The following is a 15,504-nucleotide window of genomic DNA, read 5'->3' on the forward strand; positions in this document are numbered from 1 at the left end:
GTGTAACCGCTACTTACAAGTGCGACACCGCGGCCTGCAGAGTCCACCTGTCCAGACTCCCATCTGTGAAAGTCTGGGAACTATAGCGCTTCAAGAATGCATGCGGACTAGACGAACCCGCAAGCTTGCAGTCGTGCTGTGCCGACACCTGTGGCTTCAGATTTATTCTCACTGCAGGGCTGGGATTCCTGGGCATGCGCTGAACACTCTGTAGAAGGCGGAGGGAGATGAGTGAGAGGCTTAGATATGCACTGCGCATACCCAGGATCCCAGCCCCGCAGTGAGAATAAATCAGAAGACACGGCGGGGCAGGATCTCGGGCAGGCCGGCAGCACAGGTGCAGTCAGCTAGACTGCAAATGAGGACAGAGGACGGGCAGGGCTCACTGCGCATGCCCAAGGCATGAGAAAAGAGCGCAGGCGCCGGCTCATTTGAAAACAGCGCTGAGGAGGCGACGCCCGGCGGACATGAGTGACGGCAGATCTAGGCACGTGTACGTTTCTAGACGCCTGTACGTTTCTAGAATACTTGCGGCCCCTGCTAGCCTGAAGGAATGAGACCATCTATATTGGTCCTGCGAGCACTCCGAGCCACAGAGGGTTCATGGAGGGATTCAATCTCTTGTCAGAGAATCCATTGGTTGCGGAAGTGACGAAACCCACGCAGGGAACTAGGTACTCTGGGTTAAGCTGGGATTGGCGGCGGAGGGCTCCTGAGCTCATTTAGGGTGACCGGCTTCGGACTGGTCATGTGCCCTTAAGACCAGGGAATGCTGGTCATGCGCCTTTAAAACCGGGGAATAGTGTGTGTGTGTGTGTGTGTGTGTGTGTGTGTGTGTGTGTGTGTGTGTGTGTGTACCAAGATGGCCACCGGGAGTTGCAAAGGTGGTAAAGTCTCACAGAGAGTGAGGAGCAGCAATTCGGAGTCACACACGTGATGGGGGCGGAGCCTCGTGACTTCCATGAATAGGCCCAAGTCGGAGCCTAAATTTCTGCAGCCGGCGTGAGCAATACCAGCATTGCTGAGGGAAGCGATCGCTCCAGTGCCAGGGAAGAAGTGCCAGAAAAGGTGGGTGGAGCGGCCTTAGCGCGCCATGGTGCGGGCGCGGCTTCCGGGATGCGGCCTACACATCGGCCAAAGCCAGGGGCTAAATTTTGGCAGCCAGCCGCAGCGTTACCTCAAGGAGGTGGGCCACAGGGAAGCGGAGGCTGCCTGTCAGCATGTGAATATCCCATTGCAGAGGCCCAATCGCTGATCCACTCACCATCGGTGCGCGTCCCGGCATGGAGCCTCCGCAGATGACTGGGTTTCAGCGCCGAGGAAATCGCGCGCACTCTATTGTTCTGCTGCAGGTCAGGTATTGCAGCGTGGACGGTGCAGGGATAAACCTCAATCCATCGTCCCTTTGTTAGGGAGGTGGAGAAGAACCGTCCGCCTCCTTGTGCCATCCGCTTTCACAGTGGTGGGACAGTGGGGGCTGCTCGGACGCCATAGAGAGGGGCCTCTGTACATCCACGGAGTTCAGCCCCCGGGTGGACAGGGCCAGTTGTCCGGCATTAGGTCTGGCTCCAGGAGAGGATACATGGAGGCGACACTCCATGTGGTCGCCCGCTGCTGGTGTGGGGAGATCGGGATCGTGAAGGGACCGTCACCCCTGAAGTGAGCTCAGGCATGGCTTCCCATGTCGCAGGAGAGGGTACGGGGAGGTATACTCGCCGTGCTCGCCTGTTGATGGTTCGGGGGGGAGATCAGAACCTTGAAAGGATCCGTCGCCCCCTTCACTCCGTTAATTAAAAAATAAAAATTTACAGAAAAGTAAAAAAAAAAAAAGAAAAAAAAAACGTTGGGGTCTGAACCAGACCCAAGTGCCTCCTACAGACACTAAGCAAGAACTGGTTAGCTGAGAGCCAGCAGGAGGGTGTATACTGCAGGGGAGGAGAGAACTTTCTTGTATCACTTAGTGTCGGCCTTCAAGTGGCAGCAGCAGCGTACACCCACGGGCTGTGTCCCCCAATGAGGCGAAGGAGAAATTAAACCCGCTTAGTGATCGGTTAAAAATTCTGCCACAGTCACTATGAGAAATTGATCTGCCTTATCATAAAGAGACATTGTGGAAGCCACCGGATGGCTGGACAAACGTCACAGTGGATTGGTGGCAGCATTGGTCTAATGTCTAATGAACTTCTTGCTTTCATAAGGTATAATATATTATAGATAGATAGATAGATAACAGTCTGCACGGGATGACCTAACTTACCTGTCCTTGGTGGACGTCACATGTGGTGGAAAGAGAATATACTGGATGATGCAGCTGTGCTTCTCTATGCTGCCTTCACCTGGACAATCGTTCTGCAGGAAGGAGAGTACAAGAATCAGGCACAGGAACCAACATCAAGGTGATACTCCGCGTTTCAGAGGTTTCCCCCATGTTTTGTAGTTGGATGTTACAAAAGTAAGCTTTTTGCAATAAAGAAAAGAAGTAGGATCTCGGGACCCAGACTGTGTAGCTCACAGAGGATTTCCTACACTGATGTATTGTAACAAATCATCCACTGCGAGAAGTGACAGATTTACAAAACGGCTGCTTTTTTGGGGATGGTTGCTGTGGCCTTTTTAAGCATTTTCTATTGAGACTCCTTTACTGCAAATACTGCAAAGCCAAGAGAAAAACCTACTGGTGGTTTCTAACACTTTGCATAAAAATGGCGGAAATAATGGTGGAAGTGTTGGGATACCCCATCACCCGATGTAACATTGGGAGTAGCGACCCAAAGGAAATAAGCGGCAGCAGAATTGTGTACAAGCCGCTTATCTTACCCGTGGTGTTATAATAATAGGGAATCACTCGCTGAACTCGCAGATTTATGGGTCGGTGAAGACTTGAGTATTCCGGTAAACATGAACGTCTTAGGCCAGGTTCACATTGCATTAACACCAGCCCGTTCAACACATACGTTAACGGGCTGCTGTTAACGCAAGTGCCGGTATGGCAGCGTGTTAGAGCATCTGCTAGCTCTATCTGCACTATCTGCGCTAGTGGTGACGGACCCAGAAATACTGCAGCCCGCGTCTCGGGTTCCGTCACTCAATGACGGCACATCGATCGCGCACGCACATTGTGGGCGTGCGCTAGCGATGCGTCAGACATTGGATTCAATGGCGGAGTTAACAGACTGCGTTACACCGCGGTGTAACGTAGTCCGTCTAACGGACGGGTTTAACGCAATGTGAACCGAGCCTTACAAAGATGCTCACCTGAATGGGTACTTCCAGCACCATGTTAATGATGCCTTCACCACTGGATGCAAAATGGAAACCTTCAGAGAGTCGGATCCTGCACGAGAGAAAATAAGAAAATGAGGGTCACCAGCGAACGTCGCCACAAACAGCATCTCCAATGTAATATAGTTTGTGCGGAAAATACCTTAGTCATAGAAATAAAGTTAAAAACTTGACAGTGATGATTCTCGTGATAGGAAGGGTTTTGGAAATATTCTCACCTACAGTGAAATACTTTGGGCTACGTGTAAACCCTGTATTTCAGCATTTCACAAGTTTGATAAAGTTTCTTAATTTTCATTTTTTTTTTCTTTTAATTAAAAAAAATACAGGACCCTGAATGGCAACATTTTTTTTTTTTTGAAGAATGAAGTTGTCCCTTAGGTGGTCACCATGAACGGGACAATCCCATAAAATGATGTTCAAGCAGGTAATGCCAATCCAAGAATGGAGAGAAATGGATAATATGCTCTTACAGGCATCAAAATACTTCTTGACCAGAGTGGAAGTCAGAAGGCAAGATCAGACGATCGCATTTGCAAGATAGCACACAAGCTAATGGGGGGAAAAGTTAAGAAATACAATCTGTGCTATTCTAGTGCAAATGTACTGACCAGACTAGTGCACAAAAAAAAGCAGGAGCTGCACACAGACTAGCGCACGTCCTCAAAGCTTACCCATTGTCTGAACTGAGCCTAACAAGGTTGAACTTTTTCCCCTCTGAAGAGTATTTTAATTGCACCTCAGACACAATTACATTATTATTACTTATTTTTATGTGGTTGACCCATGATGAACACTTAGCGCTATCCAACTCATGCACCAATCCCAAGAGCAGGGGGTCTCAAATCCGCCATCTGAGTGGAACAGCGGACACGTGCTTGCTCTGCCCTTCATTTATTGTATGAGGAGCTGACGACAGCCAAAGAACAGTGTTCTCTCATAGCCCTCGGGTTATCAGTGATCAGTTAGAGATCCATCAAATTGGGCATGCAACACATCCTGTGGACAGAAAGTGGCAATCTAAGGCCAATATAATAGGAGATGTCATGGTACAGCCCTGCCAGGACCTTCCTCCTCAATGACATTACCACAGAAGTATTGTTTCCACCAGTAAATATCTTTTTTTTTGTTGGTAAATATACCGGTTTGGACTTCGCTTTCCTCCCTTTACATGCATTGATACTTTAAATAGGAAGCAAAAGGGATGTAAACTAGAAGGAAGGGACATGAGAGGACCACCCCAGGAAACCCACTGAAAATGAAGGCGACCAAAGACCACACTTGGTGCTGTTCAATGAACACGGACAACTCTGAAGGAGACACAAACTTCGCAGAAGATTTCACCCGTGGATAGAGGGCCAATGAGACTCCATTTTTAAACACTCAGGGAAAAACACTTACTCGGTCAGAGTGGACAGGATCTGTGCCAAGGCAGTAGTGGGTACAGCAGGTGCCAGGCCGGACTGCACAGACCAGATCCACCTCTGATGATAGAAGTAGCGGGATAAAGAGGCCAAGGTGGAAGAGGCCGAGCGATTGGCGATAAGAGGTCCGGAAACAGACGTGTGTTGTGCCAGGCTCTCCAGGTTCAGGATAAATGGAGTTCTGTAATCCAGAGGAAGCTTGTCATACCTGAGAGGGAAACAAAAACAGGATTTTTGGTTGCTTACCGTAAAGTCTGTTCCTCGGAGCCTTCATTGGGGGACACAGGAACCATGGGTGTATGCTGCTGCCACTAGGAGGCTGACACTATGCAAATAAAAAAAAGTTAGCTCCTCCTCTGCAGTATACACCCTACCGACAGGAAGTAGGATATTCAGTTAGTGAGAAAGCAGTAGGAGAAGCAACATGTAAAAGAGAAAGAATAATAATAATATAATAATAATAATAAACTTTATCTACTAGCGCCAACAAATTCTACGGCGCTCTACAGATTAACAGATTCAAACGCTCAAAGAGTGTTCAAAGAACTCAAACGTATACAGTAAACAGAGCTGTTCAACTTGGGAGGGTGCTGTGTCCCCCAATGAAGGCTCCGAGAAACAGATTTTACGGTAAGCAACCAAAAATCCTGTTTTCTCTATCGCCTTTCATTGGGGGACACAGGAACCATGGGACGTCCCAAAGCAGTCCCTGGGGTGGGAAAAACAGACTTCCATCAAGTCCGAGGACTCACCACTGCCGCCTGCAGGATCCTTCTGCCCAGGCTGGAGTCCGCCGTAGTTCGGCGAAAACGTATGGATGGAAGACCAGGTTGTCGCTTTGCAAAGCCATCGGCGAAAACCCCGTTACGTACCGCACTGGAAGCGCCGACTGCCCGGGTAGAGTGAGCCTTTATCTCAGGAGGGGACACTCTTGTTCTTGACCCGGTAAGCTTCCAAAATTGCCGTTCTGATAGAGCGAGCAATAGTCGCCTTGGAAGCCGGCAGGCCTCTACGCATGCCATCAGGGATGGCGAAAAGAGAATCCATCTTTCGGAAAGTGGCTGTGCTAGCCAGGGAGATCCTCACTGCCCTGACGAGGCCCAGCCTGTTCAACAATCACTCCAGAGGATGAGTCGGAGCTGGACAAAAGGAAAGGTAGAACGATGTCCTCGTTGAGGTGGAAAGATGAAAACCACCTCGAGAAAGGAAGGAAGGCGGAGGCCTGGGACCACCTTGTCCTGGTGGAAAATCAAGAAAGGAGGTCGGCAAGAAATGGCCGCCAACTCAAAAACGCGGCGGATCGAAGAGATGGACCTGAGAAAAGCCACCTTCCGAGATAGAACTGACAGGGAAAGCTCCCTGAGAGGCTTTAACCTTAAAATCCCATGAATCCACAGAGGCCCTGTACGGAGGGACAGCGTGGGCTACTCCTTGAAGGGAGGTCTTAACCTGTGGCTGAGAAGATAACGTCTTCTTAAAGGGAAGAAGAGCGCAGGAACCTGGCCCTTTAGGGAATTGAGAGCGAAGCCCGAATCCAGTCCTGCCTGAAGGAAAACCAAATGGAAGGCAGGGAAAAGGACATAGGTGAAAAGCGGTTGGACTCGCATCAACGAAAGTAAGCCTTCCAGGTACGATAGTAGATCCTGGAAGAAGACGAAGGCTTCCCAGCCTGGATTATAGAGTGACTCATCTGGGCCGAAAGGCCGGACGCTCTTAGAACTGTGGAGTCCACAGTCACGACGTTAAACTTAGCGACCGATAATTCGGGTGGCAGATCGGACCCTGAGACAGCAGATCGGGTCCGTTTGGAAGACACCAGGGGTGTCCGCGAGAAGATTGACGATGTCTGCAAACCAAGAACTCATGGGCCAATCCGGGACGATCAGAATGACCGGCACCCATCCAGCCTCGATCTTCTTCGACAGCTTGGAAAGCAAGGGAAGGCGTGGGAACCGATAGGGGAGCCCGAACTGCGACCGATGAATGGCCAGAGTGTCAACACCACTGTGAGAGGATCACGGGACCCTGGGCCGACCCGAGGGACCTCCTGTTCAATCGGGACGCCATGAGGTCCACCTCTGGAGTCCCCCATCGAAGAGCAATCCGATGGGAAACCTCCTGAAGTACCATTCCCCTGCCGCGAGGCCCTCGAAGCCGAGGAAGTCGGCGGCCTAAATGTCCACGCCGGGGACATGCACTGCGGAGCTCACCAGGACCGTTGCCTCTGTCCAAAGGAGGATCCTGGAATCTCGGCCGAGGCCAGAGAACGCCGAGTCCACCCCTGGTGGTAGACGTATGCCACTGCTGTGTCATTGTCTGTCTGGATTCGAATTGGCAGGCTGCCGAGAATCCTTACCCAGTGAAGGGAAGACAGAAAGATGATCCGGAACTCGAGGACATTGATCGGCAAAGGGGACTCCTGCGCCGACCAACAACCCTGAAAGAACAGGAGACAAAGCCCCGCGCCTCCGCCGAGCGGGCTGGCGTCCGTCATCACCACCTGCCAGGGAACTGGAAGGAAGGATATGCTGTGAAGGATCTACTCTGGGATAAGAGAAGTGACCTCGGCCACCAGTCGAGGAACCATTTGACCCGGGAGAAAGCCGGATCGGACGATGCAGGGAGAAGACAGACCTGTCCCCTGTGATAAAATAGCCTGCTGAAGAAGTTTTGAATGAAACGGGTGAAGGGAAAATTGCTTCCGATGTTGCAACCAACCTCCTTAGGGCCTTTAAGGCCCATCGGAAAGGAGGGGAGCCGAGAACCCTGGAGCAAGCGAACTTCCTGACAAAGGAGGGATATCCTGTCTTTGGGAAGGAAGACTCTGGTCCGACAAGTGTCGAAGAACATGCCCGGAGATACGAGGCGCTGAACAAGACGGAACTTCTTCCTGTTGACGAGCCACCCGCAACGGTTAGAATGTCGGGAAAGATGGATAGACTTTCGGGAGCCTGAAACCGAAATTCCTGAGCCTCCATGGAAGCGATTACTGAACGAGGGAATATCGTCCTGAAGTGTCTCCGACGAAACTTCTTGTTCAGCAAATTGAGATCCGGACTGGGACGAACCTTGTCGTCCTCTGTCAGTACAAAAAGATTCGAAGAGAAGCCTGTGAACCGTTGAACCGTTCCTGTTCTGGGACGGGAACGATTACCCCGGATTTAAGGAGGGAAACAATGGCAGTAAAGAAACCCGGGACTAGAGCGGGGTCTCTTGGAGGTTGGGATTTGAAGAAAACGATCCCAGGACCGTGAAATGAAGATTTTGTATCTAGAGGGAACAAGAGCCCTGGCCCATGCGACCTCTACTGAGGAGACCCAGACGTCCCTGAGGAACAGGAAACGATTGCCCAGTCTGAGAAACGGGCTGGGGTCTAGTCGTGGGTCATGCCTAGGTGGAACTTCCAGTCCTGGAGAATCCACCTTAGGAGTAGCGGGCACGCCAGGAAAGAGTGAGCCGAAGAATACCTTCTTCTCTTAACGTGCCTGTGGCCTCTGCAGTTGCGAAGAAGAATCTGATGACGCAAAACTACGAAAAAGTCGAAAAGACCAAAGTAGCCGCCTAAGGGGAAGTAGGTGAGGTCTGGAGAAGGGGACTGGTGCCACCAGAGGCGTCCTTAATAATTTGGTCCAGCTTGGAACCGAAAGGACGTGAACCTTGAAAAGGCAGGCTAGTAAGGGACTTCTTCGATGACTCTTGAGCCAAACAGTGCGACAGCTGGCAACAACATTACTGGGCGCCTGTGTGGCAGAAGACGCGACGTCCAGGGAACAAATTATTCCCCGGCATGAGTAATCTGGGTGGCAAGTTCCGCCAGCCGGCCTGACGGTGCTCCAGCTTGAATGCCCCAACGGAGTTGTTTAGCCCCTCAGATACAGACTTCAAAACCCAAGTGGAAGCCAAAGCCGGGCATTGGGATGATGCGGCCGTTTCGAAAGCCGACTTCACGAAGGATTCCATGATCCTATCGATGGAATCTTTCAGAGCTGCCCACCGGACAGCGTAAGGACTGTGTTGGCGGCAAGTCTAGCAGCCGACGGATCCACAGGGGGAGAGGTCGTTCTCTAACGCCTCTCATTCCGGTTGGCAATGAGATCCGGAGGAAAGAGATATGAGACTCCAAGACGCTTGTCTCTTTGAGAACGTCTGGTCGAATTCGCTCTTTCTCTGGCCAGAAGCTCCTCGAATTCAGGATGAGGAGCAAATACATTGGGAGGTAGTTTAGACCGTCTAAATGAAACCGCCTGATCTGCGGGTTTCGTAGAGGAATCTTCGATGCCACAGGTCTGATTGGTCGCTCCAATGAGGCTTTGAACCATATCCCTCATGTTAGCGATTTGGTTCGAATCCGGCCCCAAATTATCCTCCGAAGGCGCATCAGAGAAAGCCTCGCCTGACTCAGCGGAGGAGGATCGGGGGGACGCCGACCGCAGAGGAGGACCGAGTGGCGAGATGGAGCGAGAAGAGGACTCAGACCGGCGTTCCTGTCTGGACCTTTTGCAGCTAGCCTTGGAGGGCTTGGACGGAGCTTCCTGCGACCCGGTGGCTACTGCGGGGGTCTGCAGGGGTAACCAATCCAGCACGGACACCAGCGTTTGAGACACCCATGTTAAATTGGCCACCGATTGAGACAGAGAGGAGGCCCAGCCTGGGATGGGGGTATCACTCACGGGCGGATCGGCCGGGGATCAATCGGGTTGCTGCAGGACTGACATAGCGGAGACCAGAAGGTTAGGGGACAGAAGGGCAGAGGAGAGTGTCAGACTGCAGAGCAGAGCTACTCACGGCAGGTGATGCGCTTCAGTGGTCCTTAAAGGCAGGGGTGCAGGCAGAAGGAGCAGACCTCTGGAACTCTCCTGTCCGGGACCAGCTGTGGGGCTGAGGCGACCGCAAGTGAGGAGGACGCCGGGATTCACGCACTTTGGAGGGGGCATAAGGCGTTCTTGGTTCGAGAATATGGAGGTAGTGGGCAGGGTTAATTGCCTGGCCAGGAGCACCAAGATGGCGCCGGGAGGCGGAGCTAGTCGAGACAGACGGGCGGGAAAAAAGCCCGCCCGAGAACGCAGGAAGTGGGCGGAGTCACGGCCGAGAGTAGGCCCCGGGAGAAGCCGGGACCTAAATTAGAAGCTGGTGGGCGCCGGAGAGGGCCACGGGATCGGAAAGCGGTGCGGCCGCCGGAGAAAACTGTGCGGCCGCCAGTTAGAAAAACTGTGCGGCCGCCGGTTAGGAAACTGTGCGGCCGCCGGTTAGGAAACCGTGCGGCCGCCGGGGAGCAAACTGTGCGGCCGCCCGAGTAAACGGCGCGGCTGCCTGGAACAAAGGTATGGCCGCAGACAAGGCAGAGCCGCTGCCTGTAAAGGTGCGGCCGCCGAGCATGAAGCGGCACAGCTGCCGCGCAAACCGCCAGGTCAGGGGGAAAGTGCAGCCGCAGAAACGGCAGCCCGGCTGCCTACAGGGCGCCGCACAGAGCAAAAAGGTGCCGCAGTGTGGAAAACTTCCCAATAAAGAGACATCCAACGATCGCCCCTGTAACAGGGAATCCGCAGGGACCCCCCATGACTGTCTTTGAAGAGAGACCGAGGGATAGGGGGATCGGTGGGAAGGGAATACTCACCTAAACATCCCACGCCGTCCGTTACTAACCTGAAGCCCTGAAGGTATTAGACGTCCGTGGAGCTGGACATCCTCGTGTCCTCCGACCGACAGGCTCTGGTGGGCGAGTGGGTGGGGGACGGAGCCAGGACCGGACTTCTGAGCACGCTTGTGTGCCAGGATCATGGTCCTGGAGAGGGATCTATGAGGATACGGGGTGGTAGTACACGCCGTACTCATAGTCCGCATAGTGGGAATACAGGTGTGACTATTCACCCTGTATCCCTCCGGAAAACCTGAAAAGGAACAACGCACATTGAGGTAGATAAGGGTCTAATGAAAGACCCGTGTCCACCTCCTACTGACACTAAGCTAAACTGAATATCCTACTTCCTGTCGGTGGGGTGTACACTGCAGAGGAGGAGCTAACTTTTTTATTTGCATAGTGTCAGCCTCCTAGTGGCAGCAGCATACACCCATGGTTCCTGTGTCCCCCAATGAAAGGCGATAGAGAAAGAAACACCGTGTGTTAGCGGGATGGTAGAATTGGTGATCTGGAGTTGACCAAAGCCCGACATTGAAGGGCCGGTCCTGTCCGTCTTATGCAACCTGCAATCATGGGACAATGTAAAGATCTGAAACTTTATACTAAACAAGGCTTCAGTCTTTGTCAATGTATAAATATCTCTGCTTAAAATACCCACGCAGAGCGAATACAGACCAAAACCCTTTCCCTGCACGGACACATCATAAACTATGAGTAGAGAAGATTTGTGCCGCTGAAGGGTCGGTCTCACAGGGAATTATCTGAGAAGTACCGAGTCTAAACGGATTTGTGTCTCATTCAATAACAGCAAACAGATCCAAACAGTGATGAAAAGAAAAAGTGATATTAAGTTATACAATTATCATTAAGATCTGTGTTTGCTGTCAGTGAAAGAAAGCAGAAGTCCCCAGCCCTGGACGGGCCAAATGTCCCCAGGCCCAGTAAGTGGAGACCTAAAAGAAAAAATAAATTGTGCCAAGTACACTTACTTTATGAGCAGCTTCTCTAGGGGTTTGTGCAGTAAGACGAGGCAGCAGCGGTTGGAGAAGGCAGGAGGGGAGACTTGAGGAGGAGGAGGCGATTTGGAGGGTGAGCGGATCCCAAACATCTTTCTCTTGACCCGAGGGGTGGTCTCTTTGCTTTGCACCCTGTGAGGGAATCGCAGCTGAAGGATCCGGTCTCTCAGTTCCCCCAAGATCTGTGAGGATTTCAGGTCATTTTAGAGTTTTAATATAAATATAGCAAATAAATTCTGCACAAATAACCTAAATGGAATGGAAAAGGTCCATTGATGCAGAAAACTAGTGATAGGGGGGGGTCAACGCGACCTGACATTTCATTCAGAGCTGCATTTACAATTCTGCTTGCTGTCAGTGGAAACAGTCAGCCCCTCAGTTTCCAAAATGCATGGGGTCAGTTAGATTAAGGAGAAAAGATGATCCTTCTTTGTGTGCAGACACAGAACAAGCAGGGAACAGTGTTCATCTCGGATGCGGGGGGAAAAAAAAAAAAAAAAATACATGACTGCAGTTCTAAACCAACTCTAAAATGATTCACGCTGCCCTAATTTTATTAAGCCGCTTTAGTCTAAAGTACGGTAATGTTTCACACTAGCTCAAAGCTTTTAGTGAAGGGTCTGGGAAGAAGTGACCACAGTGCGGCTGTTCTCGAGTGTCTCCCTGGCCAGTTCTGCATAGAACAATTTACAATCCCTTTAACAAGCCTACTTTTATATTGATGATCTATCCACAGTCTAGGCCATCCATATCAGATTGGTAGGGTCTGTCACCCTGCACCCCCATGATCAGCTTCTACCACCTCCTCCGGCAGCCAAATGTAAAATGTGTACAGAGCAGAACCCCACATCTCCGCACAGAGTCGAGCGTCAGGTATCGCAATAAAAGCTGATCTGCACTAAACAGTGTGCGGCGCCGAGGCGTTCTGCCCCATACACATTTTACATCCGAGGTGCTAGCAACAGATCATGGGGTGCCAGATATAAAGCTCCGCACCAATCTGATATTAGTGACCCATCACCAGGATAGATCATCAATATAAAAAGTAGCAGACATCCCCTTTAATTAAGCTGATCTGACCAGGAAAGAGACCGGAGGACACTTTTGCCTGGGCAGTATTAACGCTACAATGTCTCCTTTTGGCAGCATAAATTATTGCATATAGCTGCTGAAAAGGTCTGGATTTAGATGCAAAAGAAAAAAAAAAAGAAAAAAAATCTATGCATTTTACCTTGTTTCTGCAATTTGCAGGCGTTCCTAGTGGAAATCCCAGCCGAAGAACCATGCACGGGGCTTTCCAGATGATTCGTACCACACAGAAAGAGGAGGGGGTCTGACCGACATCGCTGCGAAAATGGAAGAGGTTTCAAGGTTAATGACTAATCAAATCTTCAACAGGTTTCTTTATCTCTTCAATATCTTTGCTTGCTGTCAAAGTATGGAGACATTCCTGACGAAATGCAAAGGCTGAAAACCTCGCGTGTCAGTGTAGGCAATGACCTTCGAGAAACAACTACAGCAGAATACCGATCCATCGGCAACGATAAGTGATTGGAACGCAAAGTTTATTAGAAAGTTATTGAACTTTTCATTACGCCCTTTACTAAGAATTCATGTTACCTCAGCATTAACTTGACGTAGGAATAACTTTCCACCAACACAAAGCTGCTCCAGTCTCGGAGGAGGGAGGTGAGTGCGGTGTGAGCGATGCGGCACAAAACCGTGCTATAGCGACCATTATTCCCGGGAGTGTGGAGATGCTTAGGGACCGGCCTGCACACAAAAAAAGAAAAAAGGGGAGGAGAGATTAACCTGTTGCAGAAATAGTCTGATTGACTTACCGTATATACTCGAGTATAAGCCGACCCCCCCTAATTTTGCCACAAAAAACTGGGAAAACTTAATGACTCGAGTATAAGCCTAGGGTGGGAAATGCAGCAGCTACTGGTAAATTTCAAAAATAAAAATAGATACCAATAAGAGTAAAATTAATTGAGACATCAGTGGTTTAAGTGTTTTTGAATATCCATATTGAATCAGGAGCCCCATACAGTTTATGATTGGCTCCACAAGATGCTCCATATTAAAATATGCCCCATATAATGCTCCACAAATGTGGATTATGGCCCCATACAGATAATAGCCCCATATAATGCTGCACATGGCCACATAAGATGCTCCATACAGATATTTGCACCGTATAATGCTCCACAAATGTTGATTATGACCCCATAAGATGCTCCATACAGATATTTGCCCCATATAATGCTGCACATGGCCCCATAAGATGCTCCATACAGATATTTGCCCCATATGCTGTTGCTGCAATTAAAAAAAATAAACAAAATACATACTCACCTCTCCGGCCCCTGCTATAGTCACCTGCTCCCCGTTCCACCGCTGACCACTGCTGTGTCTTCCCCATCCTCTGCACAGACATTCAGGAAGAGGGCGGCGCGCACTAATCGCGTCACCGCACCCTCTGACCTGAGCGTCACTGCGGAAGACACAGCGGCACCGACTGTGGAACGAGGAGCAGGTGAATATCGCGCACCGCCCCCGTCATACTCACCTGCTCCTGGTGCCGTCGCTGCACGTCTGTTCCCCGACGCCGTATTTTCTTCCTGTAGTGAGCGGTCACCGTTACCGCTCATTACAGTAATGAATATGCGGCTCCACCCCTATGGGAGGTGGAGTCGCATATTCATTACTATGAGCGGTACCATGTGACCGCTCAGTACAGGGAGAAGCTGCAGCGCCGGGGAAGCAGGGACCTGCAGGGACCGGGCCAGGAGTAGGTGAGTATAATTAGACAGCCCCCGCTCCCCCTCCCCTGCCAACCCCTGCGTATGACTCGAGTATAAGCCGAGAGGGGAACTTTCAGCCCAAAAAAGTGGGCTGAAACTCTAGGCTTATACTCGAGTATATACAGGTAATCTTTTTATATATATATATTATATATATATATATATATATATATATATATATATATATATATATATATATATATATATATATATATATATATATATATATATATATATATATATATATATATATATAAGCAAATTGCAGTACAGTGTGTGTGGACAGACTGGAAAATGCCAGGATGCAACGTTTCACCCTTTCAAAGTGCCACAATATCTGCACACAGTACATGGATTTCTCCAAGACTGAAGTGAAAGGGCTTTTCCCTGTACAATACACTTACAAATCATGCTCCAGTAATAAAACAATGCGGTGCACATGTAACCAACGCTGCCAGACGCTGGCGTCCATTGAGAGGATGGGTTTCCAGTATGATGCAAACTGAGAATGGCTGGAGTCCGGGTCGCTGTGCTGCAGGGACAACACCTACAGAGAAAATGTAGAAAAGTGGAGGCAGTCGTGAACTTAGTGTCCAGTGCAAAATATTCTGCACCTTCACACACCAGATTTACCGGAGTGGTGGAGCCCGGCGGGATGTAGAAGAGGGGAACCCCATTCTTGGTGCTCTCTGGGATTGTGAAATGCTCCGGTACGCTGTCAAATGATTTCAGGTGGACCAACATCTGATCCGTCTGACTGATGCTGCAAAACAAGAGCCAGATATGTAGGATATACAAGATTAGTAATGTACGGACACAGTGACTGCACCAGCAGAATAGTGAGTGCAGCTCTGGGGTATAATACAGGATGTAACTCAGGATCAGTAATGTAATGTATGTACACAGTGACTGCACCAGCAGAATAGTGAGTGCAGCTCTGGAGTATAATGCAGGATGTAACTCAGGATCAGTAATGTAATGTATGTACACAGTGACTGCACCAGCAGAATAGTGAGTGCAGCTCTGGAGTATAATACAGGATATAACTCAGGATCAGTAATGTAATGTATGTACACAGTGACTGCACCAGCAGAATAGTGAGTGCAGCTCTGGGGTATAATACAGGATATAACTCAGGATCAGTAATGTAATGTATGTACACAGTGACTGCACCAGCAGAATAGTGAGTGCAGCTCTGGGGTATAATACAGGATGTAACTCAGGATCAGTAATGTAATGTATGTACACAGTGACTGCACCAGCAGAATAGTGAGTGCAGCTCTGGAGTATAATACAGGATGTAACTCAGGATCAGTAATGTAATGTATGTACACAGT

At 49.9% G+C, this 15,504-nt stretch overlaps 1 protein-coding gene across 3 annotated transcripts in view; it reads right to left on the minus strand.

The window, feature by feature from the left end:
• The window catches only part of SZT2 (SZT2 subunit of KICSTOR complex), a 103,813-nt gene that overhangs the window by 56,731 nt on the left and 31,578 nt on the right, over positions 1-15,504 (minus strand). For all 3 annotated transcript variants that reach the window (XM_069738070.1, XM_069738071.1, XM_069738069.1), the window contains exons 11-18: positions 14,801-14,930; positions 14,572-14,714; positions 12,981-13,133; positions 12,592-12,706; positions 11,334-11,542; positions 4,684-4,914; positions 3,256-3,334; positions 2,258-2,349 (exon numbers count right to left, since the gene is read on the minus strand). In XM_069738070.1, coding sequence (XP_069594171.1) covers positions 2,258-2,349; positions 3,256-3,334; positions 4,684-4,914; positions 11,334-11,542; positions 12,592-12,706; positions 12,981-13,133; positions 14,572-14,714; positions 14,801-14,930 — 1,152 coding nt within the window. The remainder of the gene's footprint in view (positions 1-2,257; positions 2,350-3,255; positions 3,335-4,683; positions 4,915-11,333; positions 11,543-12,591; positions 12,707-12,980; positions 13,134-14,571; positions 14,715-14,800; positions 14,931-15,504) is intronic.

The sequence above is a fragment of the Ranitomeya imitator genome, chromosome 8 (genome assembly GCF_032444005.1).
Source record: "Ranitomeya imitator isolate aRanImi1 chromosome 8, aRanImi1.pri, whole genome shotgun sequence".
Classification (NCBI taxonomy): Eukaryota; Metazoa; Chordata; class Amphibia; order Anura; family Dendrobatidae; genus Ranitomeya; species Ranitomeya imitator.